At 39.5% G+C, this 25,206-nt stretch overlaps 1 protein-coding gene across 7 annotated transcripts in view; it reads right to left on the bottom strand.

Annotated features, from left to right (window-relative positions):
• Positions 1-25,206, bottom strand: part of RBMS3 (RNA binding motif single stranded interacting protein 3) — a 703,797-nt gene that overhangs the window by 253,548 nt on the left and 425,043 nt on the right. For all 7 annotated transcript variants that reach the window (XR_009486534.1, XM_059846719.1, XM_059846669.1 and 4 more), the window contains one exon: positions 6,890-6,981. Coding sequence is in view for 6 of the 7 variants with exons in the window: in XM_059846719.1 (XP_059702702.1) it covers positions 6,890-6,981 (92 nt within the window). In the remaining variant the exon portion in view is untranslated. The remainder of the gene's footprint in view (positions 1-6,889; positions 6,982-25,206) is intronic.

Below are 25,206 nucleotides of genomic sequence, written 5' to 3'. Positions count from 1 at the left end.
TCAGAGGAAAGTCAAGAACAATGTGTATTTATGAAAAAAGGCCAACTCTTGTTTGGCTGAAGTTCATAACCCGAAAAGAACCCAGTAATTCCACTATTCTTCAGCCTAAAAGTTGGCTACATTTTTCACTTTCAGCATCTGTTCTGTGGTGCAAGGCATTAATAGCATGGAGGTGGATATATTTACTGATTGTTTGTATTTTAATTTTCAAAGGGAGAGGAATGTTTTAATGTTAGATGAAGTTACAGTATGGAAAAAAAAATCAAGTAAATCTAGAAACTAAAGCAGCACTTGAAAAGGGAAGGCAAATGCCATGGCCAGGTCTATCTGAGGTGATAGCTAGAGAATAAACATGATGGTGTGTGCTGTAAGATTTTCTAAGTTAACTTAGTGGTTAAGAAAGATGCTGAGCTGCAATTTTTGGGAACAAAGGAACATAGTACTGACCTAATTCCTCTCAATTGGCCAACAGTAAAGTTCCATGCACTTTCAGAGTGTAGAATTATGTCAAGTTAAGCACTTCTGAAAACCCCCAAAGAAAATATTGTTTATAAATTTGGCAGGTGTGGTTCAAACACTGTCGTTGTGCATACTCTCCTTCATGCTGATCTACATGTTTTTAGGAGCAACACATGCAAGTGTGAAAGGACTGCTGGATTTTAGTACCCCCAGGATAACTCAACGCTCTTTCAAGAATGGCTCAAGCTAATGTGTTCTATATTGGCTTGTGAATGCACATTTAAAAGCAGGAAAAGGATCTTAGGATCATTTCACACTGACTACCATACAGTTCTCAGGTAGAAGCATAAAATTTATAAGGCTGGATAAGACTAGGAAGTCCTTCCATTAATGTCATGTATCTCTGCTACCACCCCAATCTATCATTGTTTGTGCAAAGCCACTCATTGCTTTAGTCTTGATTGTCTAGGATGCTCATAGGACACTGTCATTCGCTACTGCAGATTTTCTGAAGTTTAAAGTTAGCCCTTTGCTAGCACATCTGTGATTTGAATCCTGAATTTAGACAGTGTTTCATCTTAGAAAAAAAAAAAACAAAACAAAACTCAAAAAAAAAACCCAAAACAAAAACAAAATACCAAAACAAACACAAAAAAATCCCACAAAAAACCCAAAAATTAATCGACCAAAAAACCCCCCAAAACCGACCAAGAAAACTTTCCAGGCATATTATCCTAAGAAATTTTGATATAAAACCTAATATCAACAAATAATTTAGCATCTTCTTAATGCTCTTGCTTCGTCAATTATTATCCCTTAAGAAATGGAAAAATATCCTATTTTACAAAACCTGCATTTAAAGGCCAGCTCCATCTGGGAAACTATGATTCCCCATCCCAAGAGTAAAAGATAATTTATGAAAAACAGAGATAAGCAGGCAAGAGAGGATGAGGACAAGCCTGACTTTGATAAGCAGCAGTACATGAAACTTGAAACTTCCAGTTAGTGCTTCTGCAGGACACCTTTGGTACGGCTGACTTGGTAAAAGAAATCAAAGGAGAGGGAAACAGTTGCACGTGTAATTTTAATTTCCAAATCTAAACTGAACTACCTCTCATTTCTTTCCAGCTATAACTTTCCATTTTCATTGAACCCAGGACTGTTATTTATCCAGGTCAGTATTGGTCAGCCAGTATGTGCTGTGCAAAAGCCCAGGGAGAGAGGGTGCACATTTTTGGAAGATGAGAGGAGAGCTCACTGGAGAGTGCTCCACACACGTACAAGAGTTGTGCCAAACGTCTCTGACAAGTGTTGCAGCAGCAGCAGCCCACGCCTGGCTGTGCAATTCATTCAGAAACGACATGGAAGGTGGCCAGCACAGCCATGTTCTCAGCTTCTCCTACACTGCTGAGCATGGCGAGGTTTCCAGCTCCTGCCCCAGCAGCAAATGAAAACAGTGGTTTATAAATCACCAATACAAATATCAGACTTCATAGAACAGTTCAGTGGGGATGAGATATCTGATAATTAAAGTATAGGAGTAAACCAAAGCCTGGCAATTTCAATATTGAGCTCTGAAACTCCTAGAACCCCACTTTGGTTTCAGAAGGAAAGTTATCTCAGTCAGAAGGGCTGTTAACCAAAAATATTATCAAAAAACTCAATATCCTGAGGTTTTGTTAGCTAAAATTTGCAGACATTTCAATCATGAGTTAGGAAACCAGTGTACCATGTGTATAGGCCATATTTCATATTTTGTACGGACAGAATTCTAATTATTTTCATGAATTTATAAATGGCAAAAACAAACAAAACTTTTCATTGAAATAGGTTAAAAAAACATTGAAAAGAAGGGTTTTCATCAGAGTTTTTCCATTTTAAGGATTAGCCCTTTAGAGTACTGGTGTCTGACAGAGAAATAAAGGGAAGTAATTTAAAAATAAGAGAATAGGAAGCTGAAAAATAAGCAGACAGAACGAAATTATTTGGTCAGCTGACTCATACCAGAGCAATGCTTAAAACCTACGCAAAAGTCTGGAAAATAAATAAGATTTTCTTCTGTGGGATTTCCTTTTCCTTGGTTCCTGGAGAAAATCTTTCTATTTAACTATACAGCAACCAGCTCTCTGTTCCTCTTTAGAAGGTCTTGTGCTTGGCTCTGCTCTGTGGGAAATAGCTCCCTTTTATCTTTCACCTCGATGGTGACTACTCCCTGTATTTAAGCTTCTGCATGATGGAAAGATGAGAAAAATATCACACAAGAAGCAAAATCACTTACTGCAATTCCCTTGTGGAGGAAAACACATCAGAGCCTACTGGCACAGCCCTTTCTCAGAACCAGTTCCTGCAGTGTACTCTCTGGATGGCAATTACTGCAGCAGAGTAGTCAAGAAATGATTCCTTGGACTTAGACAACTGCCAGCACTAATTAGATATCCCTTCAATATCCGCATTTTTCACGCAGGTCTTGAGGATGTCTAAATGCATTATATGTACAAAAGAAAGCCCAGAGAAGATACATAGGATCAAATACATTTTTAATCCTTATAAAAGCAGGACTGAGAACCCTTCCTTTGTGAATGCATTTGTTTCAATACTCTTGATGGGCTGCTAGGTATTAAAGAAGCTATTAGATACTCTCCAAGAACCTACCTTCACCTGAACTTTCAGATTATACAATCTTACAGCAGACTAGAACTGGAAATAAAAAATGGTAGAGAGGACCCCAAATGTCTGTGAAGAGATAAACTGATTGCACAGTTCAACTGCAGGCTGACACAAGCTCAGAAGCTCAAATTTATTTAGACAGCTGACTTCTATTGATTTTTCAGGTGATTTAGACTCCTTGGCATCATTAAAACTTACATATAAAGTAGATTAAGAAGTGTCCTCATGAATGTGCAATTCTGGGTGAAGGACTATTGCAAATCCCAAGAATAGATGTGTCTACAGATTTTATTAGAACACTGATACATTTTTCATGTGTACTAGGCTTCTTTGCCTACTTGTCTGAGCCAACTCCCATATTACTAAGAGTCTCCTTATTAATTTTCCATATTCTGTCTATAATATTTTTCTAGGAAATGCAAGAAAGGAGCATCTGGAAAAAACCTAAGCTGATATATAAATCATGCATATAAGCAATGTTTTTTTCTGTCATGTTTCTGTAGTCCCTAGCATAAAGAGACAACCAAATCAATAATTCCTGTGAGATTATGCAGAGGCATATCAGTTCTGCCATTTTTAGCAGGAATACAAACCCCAAAAAACACCTGGACTCTACAAGCCTGACCAAGCAGGCACTACATATACACAAATGAATCTGCATGTCTAAAGGCACACAGGAAGCACACAGCAAAATAAGGCCAGCTAGGAAAACATCCCTCAGCAGCTGCATAGATGAGGGATCGATAAATGAAATGCTTAATAAGCACTTTTGAAAAATATGGACAAACCTAGATGAACATAGGACAAGAGAAGTGGTCAGAACTCCTGGCATACTACTGCTGTTCAGCTCCCTCAGCCGAATCCTCACCCGCCTACTTCAAACCAGAGCAAAAGAAGAAATTCAGACGTGTTTAACAGTTGGGTTTTTTTTCCTTTTGTGGGTTTATGGGGTGTATTGGCCTCAACAGAACAAGTCTTCCAATACTGATGGGACTTGGAGCATCAATCCACCAGAGTTTAACCTTCTTCCAGAGGCAGCACTCTGAAACAAAATCAGCCAAAATGCTGTCCAAATTCTATAAAAAAAAGAGGGAGGCGGCTGTATTTTAGCATCGATAAAATGCGTATATTTTACTCAAGTATCCACAGGATACTTCTGCTAACCAACATGAACAGGGGTTCAGTTTTGCTTTGTGTTTTTCAAAGAAGATTCCTGGATTTCTATAAGAAAAATTATATTGTGTTAAAACTGAGAAAGAGCCACTCTTTCCGAGCAAGAGCTCTCTCCAGGAAAACATCACAGACAATACTAACACCTCAGCATATTTTCTCTCACTACTAAAGAAGGCCAGCACATAGAAAGAGTTCGCCAATGCCTCTTTCACCTTTACTCAAAAGCATCCACAGCTGGACTGAGATTTTTTGACACTTGCTGAACACAGGTTACAGTCTGTCTCCTCTCTGGCCTCTACTCAGGGCAGTTTCACTGCTTTGCAATGCAGAGTAAAAGAGAACACTGATACTATGAAAGCATGGCATACAAAAGGTTTAGGGAATTTCTTCAGACTTGACTTATTTTATTTTGATTCTATTTGAGAGCCACCATTCACCACTAATTAAAGCAGCTCTTGAAATAAAACTGCTCTGGCTAAACTTCCAGAAACGCAGGTTAGACTATTGTTCTGCCCCTTTCCTCAAACTCTTCTGAGCTCTCACTGTCAATTCCAACACTGGCAGGTAATGCTGTCTTTCAGCCCTGTTATGCAACTTGGCTTCCAACACATGCAAGAACTGACATGTTTCTCCAATAGATTTGCTTTCCCAGGCTCCTGCCTTCTCGGCAATGTGAGGTACTTTGTGTGGAGTCATCTCAACTTCCTTTGAAACCTCATTTTTCTAAATAATTAGATTTTTTTCAGAGATACGAAAAGTCAGCTGTATATTTATCTTGAGCTATCAAACACACTAAAAAGAATCTATCTGAGATTCCAGGCACCATGGCTAAATAATAAAAATACAGTCAGTCTTATGCAAACAAATCTGTACATACCAGCCACCTCAAAATCTCACAGGGCAAAAAGCTGCTCCTGCCACAGGCTCCCCAGAAAACAAACCAACCAAGGGCTGGTCCAGTTCTTCCTACTCTGAAAACATCAGGCTTTGCTTTTAGTCCCTAAATACTGGACAATCCAAACCACAATGCTTTAAGCCACCATCTTTTCTGGTGTTTCCACAAATATATGTACTGCAATTGTTCATTGTTCTGAATCCTGACAACCCCAAGCATAGATTTATCTTTCAATCCTATCTTTAAATCTGTAATTTTAAATCCATAACTGTACAGTTTTATACTGATTTAGATTTTTTACAGATTTATATAGATTTACTCCTTTCTAGAAAGGGCTATTTGATATCAATCATTAGGAGAAAACATATCTCCTGTCTTTGGTTTCTTTTCCACAGCTTGACTAATGCACCAAATTGCCTATATTTTAACAAGGAGCTGCTGTATATCTGAGAAATAAAATAGCACAATCCTTAGCAGAAGTTCACATTCTTCTGCTTGCCATCTTTTACCCATTTGAAGCAAATATTTTTTATCACCATGTGTCAATAAAAACTAAGAACCAATAAAACAGCCTAGCTTGCATTGTGGGATGCTTTTAAACAGAAATACATCGTTGACATCCAGTTTCTTTCAGGCACAGTGAGTGTAATTCAGTAGAAGGCAAAAGAACCTCATTTACCAGCAATTGCTTTTCTCCCTAAAATAAAATAATAATAAAAAAAACCTATACACCAAAACAAAACTATGTTTTTACTAAGACATCATTGAAAAACAAAGGTTTAAACCACCAACATTCCTTTAAGTGGAAATGTTGAAATCTGATGGTTGTTTATCCGTTGATTTCCCTCTTTTTTTGTAATTACCTGTTTGCTTTCACTGTTTTAGATTCTAGGACAGCATCATTTCTAGAGAGACTAAATCAAGCACTATTAAGTGCTTTCTGTGAAAGCAAAAGCTATTTTTACTGGCTGACACAGTGTAGAGCCCAAAGACACATTATTCCACCTTCAGAAAGGCAACAGCTGGACCACACAATGGTCATTGCCATAAGCCCTGTCTCACCATCAGCCCCTTTGCCTGGGGACAAAGGACAATTCAAGACCAGAGTGACTGAGCTCACTGCTCTTGCTATGGCTTCTGCAGCCTCTGTGAGCAAATGCCAATCATCTCCACACAGCCTTTAGCAACTATTCTCCCAGCAATCTTCTACACTCTCATTTATGTCCTCAAAACAAAAAAAAAACCTCAACAAGCAGGAGAAATCAAACCTAGGCAGGTCAACCAGATTTTCATTATGGTCAGTCAATCCCTCCTTCAGAGAAGCCCACCAGCCCCATCAGAAAAGAGTAACTTTCCAAAGCAAAGGAACCAAATGAAGACAACTTCAAGGTGAAGAAAAGGCAACTCTTTCACCCAGTACTTAGGAAAAGGCATTTCCAATGCTCTTCCACTTCAGTGCTCTGTCTTCCAACCCTCTCCAAACAGGGGTACAGAGAGAGAATCAGAGCAGAGCCCATTATATGAGACACAGCTCTCAAGAACACAGACAAACCATGAACAAGGCACTGGAGCCAAAGGATGAAAGAATCTTTGGAACACCCAACCCCAAACCTTAAGGAAAACCGGAGCAAAACAAACCCTTGTAAATTTAACCTAATAGCTGAAATAAACCTGCAATGACAGAATTCTTCTTACCTTTGCCATCTGCGCCTGCACGCCATTTGCTTTGAGAGATGCTACTGCTTTCTGTGCTGCTGCAGGACTGTCAAAATCTACAAAACCATAACCTGGAAAATAAGCAGATAAATACAGTTTTTCAGTATTATCCATGTTATGAACACAGATAAAGATTTTATTTTCATAAAGAAGGAAAAATCTTTCCATTCTCTCACACTGTCTCATGATCATGCAGTAGCACTGCCACCACACCTCTATTTGTCACGTCTTTTCTCCTGAACCTAGTGGGGTTTAGGGGAATGTAAGTGACCTGAAAATTTAAAGTGCCAGAAGATTTGAAGCAGAGGGGGAGTGTAGGCAGGTGTTTGTCAGTCCTAACAGATTAAAGGTCCCTGGCAGCAGAAGGGCACACACACTCAGTGCTCTGGAGCCCTGCTCCATCTCTTCCATAAGAGAAGGTAACATTAGGGACCTTCCTGAGATACAAAGCTACAGCTTGCAGTTTGTGGTTTCACGAAAAAAACACTCCTTCTCCTGTCCTTTAAAGCCATACAAAGATTAAGCTTCACAAAAGGAGGGCAACAAGTCTGTGTGGCAGGCTAGAGCCATGTGTGCAGGGGCCACGTGTGCAGCTTTCCAGCAGGTGGGACCAGTTCAGGGAAAAATCCCAATGTGTGCTCTACAGGCAACTGCCAGATAGCTCTAGGAGATGGTGAGATAGCAAAGTCTCAGCTTTGGTTAAACCACATCCCTTTCCATCTCCCTGCTCTCCTCGCTGGAACAAGGGACAGATCTCTGCCAGGAACTGCTTTGGGGTATCATCTGAACAAAAGCTTAGAGGTTAGATCTTAAGGATTGGCAAGGGATAATCATCTGCTTTTAAGTGGCTTTCTTACTCCCAGTATTTCCATTAGTTTCTTATATTAATCAGAGAGTCACTTCCTATCTTCTCTTCCTCTCTCTCCATTTTTTTTCTTCCTTTAGCCAGCAACACTGGTATGTTCAAGCAAGCCCAATGCTGTTATGCCCTTAATGGACAGCAAAAACTCTGAAAGAATTTTTATTCTCCTAAAGACATAAAGTAGGGGTAAGAAGGCAAGGAATCGACTTTTCACAATTTCTAAAGCACTGAGCTCTCTCTGACCTTCAACAGCATTCAAATGTCTTGCTCATAAAGATTTCGACTGAATTAGGAAGATCTAAAAATCTCACCAAGCACCTATTTAGGCAGCTGCATATATTTCACAATCCATCCAGGGAAACCCCCTACATCTTATTAAGCAATTACAGCTCAGGTAGGCTGTGCTGCTCAGACAAGCTGTGGCCAAGGGCCACATCTTTGGCTTCTCTCTGGAAAGCCATATGGATGAAACTGAACTGCCTGAAAGCTTTAATAATATTAGCACAAGCGTATTTACAGCTTCTTTGCAGACATCTCCCTCTCTGCACCAAATCTAGGTATAAGATTGTGTGCTTGTTATCACCTTGCGCCTCAAATTACAAACATCTCTATTATTATTTTGGTATGCATACATTGCTCAATGTCCAATTATGAAATAATTTTGTGCACATGGATGTTTTTGTTCCTTGGCCTAAATCTCATCTACAAAGTTTTAAGAAAACTAAAAGAAATAAGAAAAAAGAAACAGACAAAATTATTCAAGAAACTGCTGACTTAAGAAGCGTGAAAAGCACTATTCTGTAGCAAAGTCAAGATCTGAACCTTTCTTTTCTTTGCTCAGTTTTCTATTTTGGTTTGTTTGTTGGAGGGTTTCTTGTTGTGGGGAGGACTCGGGAGGGGTTTTTTTTGATATGGCATCACTACAGATTGAGGGACACTGCAATACAGACACTGACAGATTGAGGGACACTGTGATAACAAATCTAATAAACACAAGAGTTTGATCAGCTTGGGCATGTGAGGAGTTTTTGACCTTCTCTGATTGCCTCATTTGATTTTCCTTTTTTACTGCAAGCCATTTTTAAATCAGCTTGTCCTACATCACATTTGCCTTTGCAGTGCTATCCAAGCTCTCTTCTCACTGCAGAGCAGCAGCTAAACTGATGCTGCTTTGAAATAAAAAACATGCTACAAACGAGCAAGAGTCCTCCCTGGAAGCCTTTGCCCCCTGGAAGAGAAACTTCTGGGAGGAGGAAGGAGATACAGTTTCCTATATGAGAGATCCTGACAAGAAGCCAGAGCTGTCAAATGAGAAATCTGAAACATCTTGGGAAGTGATGAGATGGCTTGGATCAAACACTGAGAAAATAACTTTTTAGGACAGTTAGGTGATCTTCTCAGGAAACTGAATTGTTTTTTATTTCTCACCATTTCCATGCCCAACAATCAGGAGGTAAAAGTGCAAAAGTAATTTTAACATTGTCATTAAAAACAGATAGTGGAGTTAGATTTTTATATTTAGCATCACTGTACAGTGCAGGTTTCATGCACGAAAGAATAGAAAAGAGTTTATTTTTAATCTGACTTTCTAGACAGCACAGTAATTATTCACAGCTAAGTTAGTTTTGCTTGTAAATAAAAAACAGAATGTGTAAGAATATTCCAGTGTTGTATCCTAGATATCTAGCATAATAAATATCCTAGGTATACCTAGCACAATAAATCATTGAGGAGTAACTTTAGTCCATAATATCTAAAACCATTAATATCTTCTAAGAATTTTTTCAGTGGACACAAAGGGCTCTATGACCATATCAGAGATCCTATGGAGTCTCAAGACAAAAAACCCCACATCTTTAGCTGCCCATTATGCATTCTAGTATTACTACTCCCAGTCTCACTGCAAAGCTTTTCTTTTTCCTTCCCTCAAGCTCATTTCCATTCCAAGTATCTTTTTCTAGCCCTCCCCCATCCTGACACATCTCTCCACCACACACAGAACATCAGGACAAAATCACTCCATGGCTGAAAACCCGTCCAAAGAACATCAATCTGCTGCAAGGGAAGCCAAGTTCCCAGGCTGTTTCAGCATTCAAGTATCCTTACAAGAACCCTGCAATGCTATATAACAGAAAACCAGGCATGATGCCTTCTTGTGCAGCTTCCGTTCTTCCACGTAGATGTTTACAGTGTATGTTAGTGACCTACACTAAAATATTTCATTTGTTTATAATCTCACTTCATTTTTTGTGTTTCGGGCACTAACTAAATAGTGTTGGCATTTGTGTTTGGGTTTTTAGTTTTTGTGTGTTGGGCTTTTCTTGTTTTTTGTGTATTTTTTTTTTTTAATGTTATTTGTCTGGGTGGATGAAGTTTAGCCCCCACAAAAGCTAAAACTGGGTCTTGGAACATCCTCTCCAATGTTCTCCAGAGGGTAAATGAAGCCCCAAACTCCCTGTGCTGAGTCCTTCCCTCTTGTCCAGGCTGTGGCTGGAGTGGGTTGTGCTCCCTGCCAGCAGAACTGGGCTGCTGTGGCTGCCCCTGGCAGGTGCACTGTGGCTGGGTTTGGCTGCTCCAGCATCTATCCCTGCTCTGTTCCCTGGCTCCTCCTGGGAAAAGGTAGGAAAATGGTTGGAATCATCCCCTGGGATGAAATTCAGATCAGGGCTTGCCAATCAGACACTGCTCTAAGAAAACACATTTCTTTTTCATCCTTTAAAAACAAGTGCAAGCCCCACCAGACTGTCCCTCTGCTAGACTCAAATTCCACAGCCTTTTTTTCCTTCTCTCTCCTCTGTATTTTTACTGTGTGTTCCTTGCCTTGTAAATATTCTGGTCAATGGATTATACATTTTTTTCCCCCCAGTTTTTATGCAGAACATCATGAAAAACAAACTCAGATTCTAAACCAGGACCTTCAGACTGTGCTCATAAGAATCCGTCACCGCCACAGGAAACCAAAACTATTTCCTTTTTTTTCCTGAAGCGTCCTGAGATTTTCCTTTAAGAACTCCAAACACAAAAAAGGAAAGCTGTGTTGTCCCCTATTGCTTTGAGAGATGGGAAATGAACTTATCACTAACACGAACCCCTCACCTCAAGAGTACTTAGACTGAGGGTGACTTTGGTACTCCAGCACTACAAATCCTCCAGGATCCTGAGGTTTTTTTGGTAGAATTACATATTACAAGTTACTACATGCAAGCACACGCACAAAGAAACCCAGGACAAGACTATCTAAAATAATTGTTAAACCTTTCCTTTCAGAAACAGTGCCCATAATTTTGTACTGGCCTGATGCCATTAGGGCTAAATAATTAAATTTTAAAAATAAAACCAGTAGAAGGGTTTTTTTTTTTTTACCTGTGGGGGAAAGAAAACAGCTAAGCATCAGCAAACTCAAGTTTATAGCTAGCTGCAATAAGTGCTACCCAAATACACTGGCAGACACTAAACATCTCCGTCTCCTATAACCTAAATGGCTGGGGGCCTCCCGGTCTCAGTTTCTCAGTTCCATAATTAAGCTTGGCAGGAGTTTCAAATGAATTAAAACTGAATGTCACTATTTCCTCAACAAATCCCTCATCCTTGTTTTTTCTTACTTGTCAGGAGAAGACCAGCAGAACAGCAATTAGTGGTAAGCAGTGCAGTGAAAAAGAACCAAGCATGCACTAATTAGGTCACTCGCCAAACACGTTCATTTCATTGGCAGATTTAATCAATGTTTTCCTGAAATGTCTTAAATCTCCTATGCTAATTTAAAGTTTTGTTATTGTTGTTACTTTAAACACAGATGGGATGCCTGGAGATTTTCAATTGCTTTCCACAAATCCATTTCAAAATAACAACCCCTCATATAGTATATCATCAAAATTTCGGCACAGGTTTTAGGAAACGGCCTCTAATTTTATGCCAACATTTTTGTGCCTGCAAATACCTACGGGTGCAATTTTGTGGATTTAAGTAATTGCAGGTGTGTAGGGCTCTTAGACATCAAATTCTGAATTGCCCTGATGGATCGGGTACTTAGGGGTAATGCCAAATAATTTAAGGGACTGCCTGCCACTTGAGGTTCCCGTAATTCTTGTGAAATGCTGGATGGTGGCACAGAGCAAAGGTGAGCTTCCCCTGGCACACATGGGCTTTACACTTCACCTCCAGGGAGCTCCACTGGTGTAGTGACAGGAATGAGAGCCTTGCTGCCTCTTTGGAGCATTGAGGCAGCTCCTCAATGAGGAGCATTAGTTACTCATAGTGCATGTGAACAGCAGTTTTGGGGTATCCTAGCAGCTTGGTCCCCCAATTAGTGCTTAGAGCTAGCACACCAAGGTGCTTTTTTGCATGGAAGACACTCTGTTGGCAGTCATCATTGTTGTCACCGTGGGAAAGGGAGCTGCCACAGCTGCTGAACCAATCTGCCCTACACCAGCCTGCCCTGCACGACACCAGCCTGCCCTGCCCTCCTTCCTGTCCTGACTGCACAACATCTTATCCCCACAGAGGCTCCATCCTTCCTGCCGCCGCTGCCCCAAAACCGGCCCACCCACGGCCCCGCAACCACCAATGAGTTTGAAAGGGCAACAAGCAGCCAAGCCACAGCTCAGCAGCCACCTGGTCACCTAGGGTCAAAATAAAATGGAAAAAAAAAGGCCAAAGAGCAGGAGAAGTGTGGTTTCCTAGAAGTGAGGAGTGGAGCACCCTGGTACACTGCTGACAGACAGGAGCTCAGCAGACATGAACCTCTGGCAGGGGGCTGAGAAAGGAGAAGCCATGACAAACGAGGGAAGTGAAGACAGGGATGGTGAGCTCTGAGCCTGACCCTGACACAAGTACAAACACCACATCTGACCTCTGACCAGGTGCTGATTTGAATCACTTGAATTCAAGTCAACCATTACTCTCTGCTTTCTGCCCCCCACACATCCACACAAGCAGAGGCAAGAGATGAAGACCTGCCCCATCCAGCCAGGAGACTGGCACGGAGTCTGGGCACTAATTCAGCCAGTGTTCCTGGCTCACTAACCCTGAAAGCACCTAAATACATTGATGGGAGCTCACACATACCGAGGAGCTCTTCTGGTTCCACTGATGCCAACAAACTCACTTCACCAAAAGAGTGAAAGGCTGGTTTCTGTAAGTTAATATCTTTGCCTCCCTCCTGACAGATGGAAAAGGCTGACTGTCCCAGGCAGCCCCTACTCCTGCCAGGCCCTCTGTACTAGGGGCTGATGTGGGCGTTTAAGGGAAGTTGTGGCAAAGCAGGAACTCCAGCTCTGACATTTTCCCACATTGGAGAGGTTGACTTGGTCACAACTACTCCTTTTGGCAGCATAAGGCACATAAATGTTACATAATATCACATAATAGTGGAGAAACTTTTAAAAGATGAACACAGATTTGCTTCTGTTTAATTACAATTCCATTATACCTAAACTTTTTTCCCTAGGTCTGCTGCATCAGAACATTTGGAACTGTGCTTGCCACCAGCATACAAAGTTTTTTTAATGTAAAAAAGTTCCCAGTCCTTGTTTTTGACCATCTAGAATTCAATATATTAGATCTGAAATCCAGAACAGAGAAAACTGAGCATATCATACAGGTTGGGTCTTCAAGGAGTGTAGAGGTTTGGACAAAAAGGAGGATAAAGTAAATTCAAGAAAGTACTTGCTTTTTTCATCAATGTTTCTGCTAATGTTACTTAGAGACTGGAAATTAAGAACCACCTCCAAAAGGAAATGTAATGAGGGAGAGGAATATCAGCCTAGGAAGAGGCAGCAATCAAAACTACTTGATGAATTAAGAAGCCATTAAATAGAATATATTTATCACAAATATCTTAATTTAACTTTATGATATCACTTCCACATATCTATACATATATATGCATACATTTGAAGACACAAGCATGAAGTTTTGACACAAACACTAGTATAAGTACACAGCTAAGCAAATAATGTAAGATAATATAATTATCAGAGAGGCTTCTCCTTCACACTTAGAAGAAAACACTAGGATTTCACAAAAGCCTAAGTTAATTTGAGTTTTCAAGTTCACTTTTGCCCAGCACTTATTTAGAGTGTCTCTTAAAGGGCAGTATTTGTTCTGACAATCAGTCTGCAAAAGAAGTGATTATCTAGTAATTTACTATGCAATTTTCAGACATTGTTTTATGCTCAGATAAAGAATCAAATAAAAGTTTTATAAGCCTTGGAAAATTACAGTTAGCAAGCAGAGAGGTTGAATCACCCTTGAACACAAAATTACAAAAACCAGCTTTTTCTTTCATTGTTCAATTTGTACTAAAATATTCCTACAGCTCCAAATGTTCAGAGTAATAGTAAAATAGTCCACATCATTACTATTTTTAAATCTCTACTTTAGAAAAATGTTCTCAGTGGCTAGAAAGTGGTGAATCATCACCTTTTAATTAAAACAGCTAATATATAGTTAGAAAAATAATTGGAAGTGAAGACTCTTAAATGCAAGAAAGAAAAGATAGTCCCTTCATTTTAGATCACTCCCCAGAGATGCACCTACATTGTTAAGCATGCATATAGAGCTGATTTTTTTTGTTTGCTTTAGCTTGATATGGAAATACAGCACAAAACTGTCACTTTGATTATGTTTCTGCAGTGATTTCTTTTGCTTCTTGCATTATTTGAATCCCCTTTATAACAAGAGAACTGCAGAAAAGCAGCAGTAACAAACAGAATTTTTAGAGATCTCTTTGGAAACACATTCTTAATTTGAAAATTCAATTACTTTGAATTAAGCAGAGCACATATGAATACAGGTTATTATTAATTGCATTGAGTAACTAATGATAATATTTTAATGCAAAACTAAAATAGGAAACTCATGATGATCATTAAATTTATTATAAACTGCTTCTAAATTATTTTTGTCAATACTTATCAGAATATGTAAAGGAAACAGTACAAAGACACCTACAAAATTTTGTTATGTGGGAAAGAAGTATTTATACAACAAGTAAGTAACTATATGTATATGCATATTCATGTCTGTTTTTCTGGAACTTCATGCTTCCAAAATCTTATTCTCTGAAGGAACAGAAGCAGATCTCAAAACTGACAAAAGCTCTTTGTGAAAGATGGTTACAATAACAACCCTGAGGGAGAGAGGCATAAGAAGTTATGAATTTAGCAAATACACCCATCAAGAAAACAGTATTGCACTTGAGTACCCTCTCTCAATTTACACTGCATTCCTGGCAATTCAGAACCCCAAAGACTGGCAAACTGAAGAAAATCCTAGAAAAGAGCACAAACATAGTCATAAAAATCCAGATTTTGCAAATGGCAGAACACAATTTGTTTATCCCTAACAATATGACAAACGTTTGGGGCCTTAAAATGAACCTACACGTGCGTGAAAACTTATGGGTAACCCTAATTGCAGCACATCACCAACACAAAGACAGAGAGACCTAAGACTTTGTGAGGACCTGTCAAAGGACAAAAGTCTTGGTGAAAACAAACAGAGGGAAGTTGAGAACTGTTTCCTAGTATTTGTTAACAGCGTGAACTTGGATTAATCACACAAAACCAATGATGGAAAATTCATTGCTCAAGTTACTAACTTTGGACTGACTAAAGAAAAAACATTGTAAATCTCAGTGTCAAAAGGACAAGAGATAAACACACTTTTCAATCTTTAACTTTCAAAGTAAATCTCTCTGCAAGTCCCATTGATTCACTGTCAAAATTCAAAAAGAAGAGTAACTCAGTTTTTTTAAGTAACTCAATTTTTTTAAATATCTTTAAATATCTTACATCTACAATTGCCATACGAACCTATGTATGAGTCAACATTACAGTTATTTACCACCATAACATTTTTATCAATACATTAGTTATATAATGCAGTCATTAGGATTATTTTCATTAGATTTCTGCAGCATGAGACATTGTGGTACTGCAGCTGAGCTAAATTTCACACTTGAAGCAGTGATTGAAGAAAGCAGAATGTTCTCCCAAAGAAATACAGCAAGAGGAGTGCTTAGTTATGTATTTATATAAAAGGGAGGGAAGGATACAATAGCTGTTTCTTTCCTTGACTGGAGAAACACTCAGTGCCTCACAATATAGAACAAAATAACCAGAATTTGCAGTTTCAGATTTACATCACCTGCCTTGAGATCCAGAGTTACAGTAGCAATTAATAACTTCCCTGAAAAACTTGAAAGGAACCCTTACACCCAAGACTGGAAAAGGTTTTGCTTTTTAAATGACTATTTTTCATTTTCACTTTCCTCTGATTACAGCGACGTCCAGATGCCGAAGTTTCAAAATACCACAAGAAAGACTATTTTCTTGGTATTTCCAGACAGCAGGAAACACTGACACTCTCATGAGAAAGTCTGCTCTTCTGAGGTTTCATGCTCAGTTATGCAGACTCCAGAGCTTTACTTAGCTTGGATAATGTTTGGGTAAGATATGAAACCAAATCTCTTGAGATTTGTCCATCACTTATTTTAGACCTGAGCGACTTGAGTAAAAAACCTGGTGCAGAGAAACAGTTTAGGAAAAAATCATTCAGCCATTACTTCTGAAAGCTCCAAGTGCCTGTGTAAAGCAACTGATTTTCTCCTCTAATATTGGACCTCAGTTTACCCAAAGCTAAGCAAGTTATCCACCAGCTGTTCACCAAAAAGGCACCTAACCTAAGAAACTATGAGACTAATTCTAGCTCCTGAGGACTAGTTAGAAATGAACATTAATACTGTCCTGCATCTCTCAGGGTTGGAATTTGGCATGGCATTCCAGAAGCAGACTGAACAGAATCTACGGGTGCTTTACTTCTAGTGCACCACACCCATGGAAGACAGCAGTGAAACACTGGGAAGGGGGAAATGAAATCTCTCAGCAGCCAACTCTACCCGCACTCATTTTAAACAGTGATACTATTCTAGGAGGCAAAGGAGGATGTTTTGTATCACCCAGGGATTTTTGTCAGAAATGAAATATTCCATTCTCTTCTTCCCAGCACTGGATTGCTCAGCAACCTTAACATTAAGTCACTGCAAATCCTTGCAAGCAGGAAGAAACTATCTGACAAGAGAAGATGCACTTGGTGATCACACCGTGATTACTGTACTTTATTAAAAATAATTTTCTTTTCAGTATGTTTTGACAAGAAAATAGAAAGCATCTTGTGCAGGCTTCAGGAAATATTAAAATAACCCAAGGTGATGAACGTGCTATTATCCAGTCTGTTCCAGAGGGAGGATGCTCAAGTACTGAAATGGTTTTCGTTTCAAATACACATTCATTTTCAAGACACTGCACTTGAAAAATTGGACTGTATATTTGTCACACAGTGAGCAGTGATAAAGAGCACAGCAATTTATGTTCTTTATGCAAACCACTTGTAATTCAGAAAAAAACTATAGTTTCTAAAAGGCAGCAAAATGATAACACTTTCCCAAGAAAGTGAAATGGGGTTTTTTTGTGCCAGTTGTCCAATTCTAGCATGCCAACCTTCGCTGTGATAAACATTTTGGATAACATGCAAAGAGCTCCTATTCCAACCCATCAACACTCATGATTTCTTGGAGCTTTAGGCAGAGATGAGCAATACCTTCTGAATATTTCATACTTCTAAGAAAAGGATCCTGATACCACCACCACCATCATACTAAAATACTGATGACCTTTGAGGAAGAGGTCAATGTGCTTTTAAGAAATGACTGGTGGTAAAAAACAGCATTCCACCTGTGCTATGGAGGAGAAGCACAGCAAAGCTGGACAGCACAGAGCAGGATAAGCCACAACAGAGAAGTAAGAACAAAATCCATTTTAAAGACACAGCATACTTTTTTGCCAGATAATTTTGGACTGAGACAGTATTTCAGACAATCAGAACGCAAGCATCCCTAAAGTTTTATAGTTATATTGCCCAGGGTGTTCTTTTTTCTTTTGTGGTTAAATACCAGTTGCAGCTTCTGAGCCTTTTTTCATGTATCTACCACATTTATCTGTAGCCTGAAGTTCCAAAATGCTATTGTTGTGGTAGCCAGAAAAGGGTTTTAGTTTTCCAGGCTGAGACAAAATAAAAAAAAAAAAGAAAAAAGAAATGAAAAAAGAGAAAAAAATTATTAAAAAAAAAGAGAAAAAAAAGATTAAAGAAGAGAAGAAATAATCACATCAGAAAATCTCTTTTCAAGATCTCTAATCCATTTTTTTCAGATGTGAGAAAGTTCTGCAATGTAGGTAAGTGGAAGACACAGATAAAGTGCGGGATTTTAATCAAATCTGAATTTCGAACTAGTAGAAGTTTCCTATCACTAGAAATCACATATCTCTAATACATGAAAAAGAATCAAGTGGATAATGTAACATTTGAATCTGAAGCAAACACCTTCCTTCCTATCTTGAATTTAAGGTAGCTCTTCAGTACCAGCTTGTGCGTAACATTCCCTGATGGTACAGAACACGGGGGTCCCCCACCACAAAGGTCTGATGAAGGTGCTCACTGAAGCCCACACTGAAGTCATCTGGATGATGACTGTGAGGCATCAGGAGGTCAAGCCAGCAGGAGGACAATCCCCTGTGTACAAATGCCAGTATGTAGGAAGCCGCTTGCACACTAAAATTCATGGCCATCACCAGCCTTCACTGAGCTTGTAGAGAAAAAAGGCACAACTATGGGATTGGAAGAGACATCCTGGGTCTTTCTGGAATGTGGATGATGAAAACTCAACATTAGATGACCACATGGGGTTACATCAGCGACTCACATAGTTCTTTTAATATTACCCTTTACTTACTGGAAGGATCTTGCCTGATACATCTTTATACCATATATATTCCCTTCACAGCTGTGGCCATTTATGGCTTGGGCAATTACAAAATCATCTGATACTTTCCCTAAAAATAATCTTCCAACTTTCCATTCAGGATTTCTTCTATTACTTGCTAAGTAAATGATTTTACTATTGGATTTTTTTCTCTTTTTCTCAAAATCCAGTCCTCATCTAATTACCTTTCCATGTAATTGCCTTGTGTAACAAGCAGGTATTGAGGGAGATTCGGCAGCAATATCATTGAAGAATAAATGAGAAATCTGTTACATGCCTTGGAAAGAAGGGGTAGGTGGGCATTGCTGATGGTGGTGACTGCTGTGTCCTATCCTGAATTCAGATCATAAGAATATCAGCAAGGACTATGTTCAGTAGCTTTTTCTAAATGCTCAGGCATCCTCTGAAGATAAAGCTGTTAAGTTTAGGGTCTCCAGAGACTCTTAAGGATTTAACTAAGAAGCAAACTCATTGATATATATTGCCAGTGAAAGGCCAAATATACAATGGAAAACAACCTTCACCACATTAAGCCAGTTTAAGGTATGAATTTCAAGGCTTAAAAATAAAAGGTAAATGCAAGGAAGGCAGATATACTAAAATATTCTTTTTAAAAATGAAAGTGAGGACAAGTTAGATATAGTCTGTTATTAATGAGGGATACTTTATTATTAAAAAATCCCTATTTTTATAAATTATACAGAGAATTACTGAGATGTCCAGGTCTGCAGTATTTTGCTGAGAGTGGTTGTGCATCACTGTAGTACAATAAATAAAAATGAAAAAGGAAGCAGCAAGGAGTTTAGCTGAGACACACAAACCCAGCAAACATATTTTGCCTAAGAAGCCAAAATGCACAAAAAGAGAAAAAGACATTTGAAATGCCCAGCAGGATCCTCATTCACCCCATCACAGTTTTGTGTATGTGCATGCTCTTGGTCAGTCCCTGAGCCTTCTTTGCTGTAGCAAGCGAGACAGGGAATAGACACAGGCACTGCCGCGCATCCCTCACGCAGACGCCAAATTCATGTTGGTGTTGTCAATGCAGAGATATGTAAATGTTTTGAGCCTGAATGTCTGCTTCCTGTCAACAGCAAGAATTAGCCAGACAAATATCCAGCAGGCACGGCTGTGCTTTCGTAAGAGTGTAAATGTTGTACTACAAAATTTGCTGCTCGCTTCATTGCTGGCCTGTAGCTCTCAAAGCCATTTCTGTGACCAAATGCAAAGGAAAGCACCTTCCCACACCACCAGCAGACCCTGAAAGCAGTGAGGGGTGTGTATAGAGGAAGATGATGAGGTACCAGCTGGCTGAAAAAATGAACACAGAGTTACTCAGGTCCCATGACCAAAAGGGTCACAAAAGGAAACCCGTCTCATTTCCATTACACAGAGATGGCAGCAACTCTCCTTGCTACTCTACCTCTACACCTTCCTAGGCACCACTTTGTATATCTGGGGCAGACCTGGACTCTTTCTTCCAGAGGTGACCCAGGCAGGTGATGCATCAATCAGAAGAAGGCATGTCCACATACTTCTGTATATAATGCAATCAAAAGATCCTGCACTGGTTATTTCTATTACATTGAGTGATATTGTGTTATATGACCCTGAAAGCAGGTTTATTTTTCACTTCTTATGGGCAAGGGTAGGGGGTAACATGGAGCAGAGGTGCAAATTCCCTCACGTGCCAGGCTTGGAACCTTTGACAGAAATGGGGATTGCCATTTATTCTCATCTACTCATGGGATGCAACAGGTTCACCCTCCCTAGTGCTCTCTCCTGCACTAGAAGACAATATGAGGTTCCAGCAACAGACAGGGAAGACATTTGGAAAGAGAAAACCTCCCTCATCTTCCAGAAATCATACCATTCTGTCATGTCATTTTATTACTTATTTTTTCTTTTTTCTCCCCAGATGGTTGGGACAAACATTACACATGAAAAAGAAGAGTAGCCTTTCCTTGCCTGTATCTAGAAACAAGCAGATGGAGCAGATGAAGGATCTCATGCAAAGCATGATGGCATGACATGATGAGAGACAGACAACAGTATTAGACAGCCTTTCCCTCCCTTAGTCTCCACTACATCTAATTAGGATGCTCATTTCACCTTCCCATCACAGATTTTATCACTTAGGAAGCCTGCATTTATTGCATCAAGGTATTGTTGTCCTGCAAAACAAAACCTTAGGTCTTTTAAAAAAAGAAATTTAAAAAAAGTCCAGCAAATGACATGATTCCAATCTTATTTCACATATGTGGCACAAGTGCATTGTACTTGTTTAATGGGCGACCAACAGAATCAAGCTTCCCTCAGGAAAGTCAACATTTTAGTGCACGCTAGGAGAATTAAGAAAAAGCCATCCCCCAACCAAAAAAACAAACTCCACATTTAATGGCTTAAAATGAAGCCACTGAAGACTAAACATCTGGGCTTTTTGGATATCATCCCAGATGCTGCGTGTAGCACCAAAGCTCTTCATAACAGTATCCTCTTAAGAATTTGAGTAAGATCATTCCCCCAGTATATGTTGCTTCTCTGGAGGACATCACAAAAACATGCATGTTGCAATAAGATCTCTTTGCTATGTGTATGGAGATCACACAGAACCATAGCACTTTAGATTTGTTTGGGTTCTCCAGGACTTGACATAACACTAATCACCTATCTGCAGCAGTAGCAACAGCAACCACCCATGTGGATCACAAAAGCCAGTTAGAGAGGGATTATCACAAACACTCTCATAAATCAGCTGTGTTTCTACAACTGGAGGTCAGTGGGACTTTTTGTCCCTGAAATGCAACAGGCACATCCACAGTTCATCTCACCAGCATCCATCAGAGACCTTCTCACCAGAGTTGAACAAAGAAGTATTGCCTACATGGCAAAGAGCAGTGCCTGAGCAGTGTGGTGCTCCCAGAATATTTAGGACTGTTTCTCATCAAGTATGAAAAGAACTAGCAGAGCACCACTGTGTCACTGATTTCAGTACTAATTTGGACAGGCCTACTCAGTACAGCACTGTGCTTTTGAAAACCCCTGTTCCTGAACAACTTGTTTTGAGATCTCCACTGGTCCCATCTTCCAGGTCATACCAGCTGTGCTGAGATGCAGCCTGGATTTACTGGGACTGCTGCACAGAGTTCTGGACCTGGTTCTCTGCAGAAGGTCAGACTGATCAGTGGATACATTTAAGCTCTGCAAATTTCTGAGAAAGAGTGTGTGGAACATGGCCACTGGAAAGCAACTGAACCAGCACAACATTTCATAGGCCAGAGGCACACACATTATAACTATAGCCAAACTACACAGTGTGAGAGAGCCACACAAAAGACAAAAGTATTGGATAAGGCTGAAACAGAATTAGCCTTAATAGACAGTGCCTCCCTAGAGCTTTTATGCTCACAGCCAAGCAAAACGGTTCTGCACAGGAAGACAAGAATTGCAGACTTCTGGCATGGGTCTTGAGACATAAACAGTGTGAGAGACTTGTTCCCATAGTAGAACAAAGAGGTGAAGCAGACCCCCTTGAAACAAACAATTCCTGGCCACCATACCATCCAAACAAGCACAAATAAAATTAAGTGTTTCATTTAGCTTTCCTTTTTTTTTTTCCCAAATATATAAAGTAGAAAATAATATTTTTTAAGTTGCTGGGGTTTTTTTGTTTAATTGACCTTCCTCTACTCCCTCTAGCAAATCACACACATTCTCCCTTTTTTTAGAGATACATTGGTAGTAGGAAGCTCTGTTGTAGAGTCTCTTTTTGTTTCTTTTTTTTCCAGACAGCTAGTCCATTTATTTCCAGTCCTGAGATGATCACTCCTATCCTTCATTTTCCTCCTCTCCCTGCTCCTCTAAGGTGACTTAAAAAGAGAAAGACCCACGGAATAGGCTAGGAAGATGGCTTGATTAATGACTTTTCCACTCCTGTAAGTAATTTCAAAGGAATCATTCTATCCAGGGATGACAACAGGGAAGATGTTTCCATAAACTCCAGTATGCTTCCTGCAAACACATAAGCATTCCAGTGCAGGCAAGGAGAGAGTGAAGATCTCATTCTCTAGCAATGCCATTCTTTTCCTTTTCTATTTGCTTTTTGTCCTCATACTTTGTGTTTTTCCCACACTTCCCATGTTTTTGTCTTTCCTTTACTGTTTTATATATTTCTGTTCTTTTCTTCCATCATCTCCTCTTTCCTAGTGTTTTTTCTAGCTTCTTCAGCCTCCCCTTTCCTTTGTCTCCTAATTTCAGCAATTAAGATGGAAAGAGTAGTTCTCATAAAAAAAAAAAAAAGGAAAAGAAAAAAAAAAACACCTCAGCTTTTAAAGTTGAAACAAGAAAACTGGACTTTGAAAAAAGGTGAAAAGTAAGGATAAAGGTCTGTTTTGAAATGATAGTGCAACAAAGGAAGCAATTAGGGGAAAAAAGTCAAGTGAAAAATGAACCCAAGTTTTCACTCAGAATTCAAGTTTTCTTTTGGTTAAAAAAAAAGTTCTTGTCCAATATGTTTCTGTACTTACTGATTTTATCCATAATGAGGAGTAGACTTGCCAAAATATCATGAGAGTCTTACTAGTAATGAGACTTTTAGACAGAGAAAATGCCAGAGTTTCTAGATAAATCAGAAACAGAAAGTACTAAGTACTTAATGGAAAATTTCTCTCATGAAGGAGAGCAGCCCTGTATCTCAAACAAAACCAGGCCCACAAAATGCTGTACTTACATTTTTAATAATCTGCCATGTTAATCAACTTTCTAAGATTCAGTCTAGCTGCCTCAGGAGGGGCTTTGTTATCCACACCCTGCAATACGCAGGACAGTTTGGTCCTGGCTGAAAGGCAAAGGGCACAGAACAGAGAACCCAAAACCTTCTCTTGATGGATGCTGCAGCCTGAGGTTGCAGCACATTTCTAGCGCAGTTTGAGAAAGCCAGTACTCTGCTGCTGTCACAGCTTTAGGACGCCTGCTGCAGGGATTCTCTGCTGCAACTTGCTTCTGTCCTATAAACACAGCTAGAAAACATTCAAGATGAACTTGGGGCCTTGGAAAGTTTCTGAACACACTTAATAGAACTATTTATCAAAGGAACATGTAATAGAAGATTATTATTTTACTCCTCAAAGTATGGTAGCTACAGGAGAAAACTTGTTCACCAAAGGACAACTCAGAAGATAGCTCAGCTTCTGAACCACAATTTTGCCCAGCTTCAGTTAATGTTGACTAATTTAGGAGACAGGAGCACCACATTCTTCATGTGTGTCAGAGGAAATAGAGAGCAGCTCCTTTGTGGGGCACTTCAGAGCCCCAAAGGTAAATTCATTTTCTGAACCACCTCTGAAGGAGCTTCTCTCTGCAGGGTTCATACAGATTCTAAGAAAACCAGTTTTAAAACTGAGAGTTTTGCATTTGTTTCCAAAACTGGGCAGGGCAGACATTTCCCTCTGCAAGTGTCACTGTTCAGCCTTTATCAAACTTACAGTGGGGAGCAAGATCTTGCCAGCTCATGGCATGTGCCAAAAGGAGAAGAAAGGAAAGGAAAGGAGGGTGAGACTCTCACGCTGGGATTGCACACAGAGGAAGGGACGGGGTAGCAAGGCACTCATGCAAGGTACAGCATAGGTGGATAAGGAAACAAAAGAAAAATCAGGGATACGTGCACACTGGATTTTAGTTCTAATAAATAAAAACTAGGGCAATGCACCCATTTTTATCACAAGGCTTCACTAATGAGAACACTGCTAATGAGAACACAACATGGACAAAAGCTTCTCTCAAAGCTTTTTCATTCAACACCAAACACTTCCCAGTCAAAATCCAGAAAGACTTCCTAATAGGGATTAGCTCATTTTCATTGTGAGCCAGAGGTCTTTGGAACAGAAATACCAAGTGTTTGGTCAGGAAAAGTAATTTGGGCCAAATATTGTTCTCATTTGGTCTTGGTCTCCCTTTCCCGCCCCTCTCTGTTCTCTCCCAGTGATGATGAAGGGTATGACTGTCACCACTACTTCTTCCTGTTAGCACACAGGAAAGGCTCCAGCAAAAGGCTCTTGCTCAATTCCATTCATTGCAGCTGGGTCATGCAGACAAACCACAGTGAGCTGATACAATGAAAAGCAAGTTTTAGCTGGAAAGCATGATTTTTTATTTTTTTTTTGCCTCGAATTGTTCTGCTCTCTTATATAATTTTAAAGCAATGTGCTACTATGTGTATTTTTAAGGAGCTGAATCAGTTAAACCAACAAATCCTTTTTTCTTGAATTCTTTTTTTCCTTACAAAGTAGGCAGAGCATACAAGCTACATAATATTATTAAATGTATGCATAACTTCTAAATAAAAATAAGAGGTCAACTTTGGTGTGATTTACTAGACTGACAACATCCCCCCACCAAGTATACAGTACCCTCATAAATCCCGAAGTGCTCCCTTAAATTTGTATAATATGTATGCACTATCACTCAAAACCAGGTGTGGATTGATACAGACATCTCAAGGAACAAACAACTCACTGCATAGGCACAGACTACAATAATAATCATTCTCTGATTATGGCTGATGCCCAAAAGATTAGCCAGCTAGTGGAGACAACTATCTACCACGCTGGCTCAATT

Source organism: Haemorhous mexicanus, chromosome 1 (assembly GCF_027477595.1).
Source record: "Haemorhous mexicanus isolate bHaeMex1 chromosome 1, bHaeMex1.pri, whole genome shotgun sequence".
Taxonomy (NCBI): Eukaryota; Metazoa; Chordata; class Aves; order Passeriformes; family Fringillidae; genus Haemorhous; species Haemorhous mexicanus.
The sequence above is the reverse complement of the archived record's forward strand: the minus strand, read 5'-3'. Positions and strand labels throughout refer to the sequence as shown.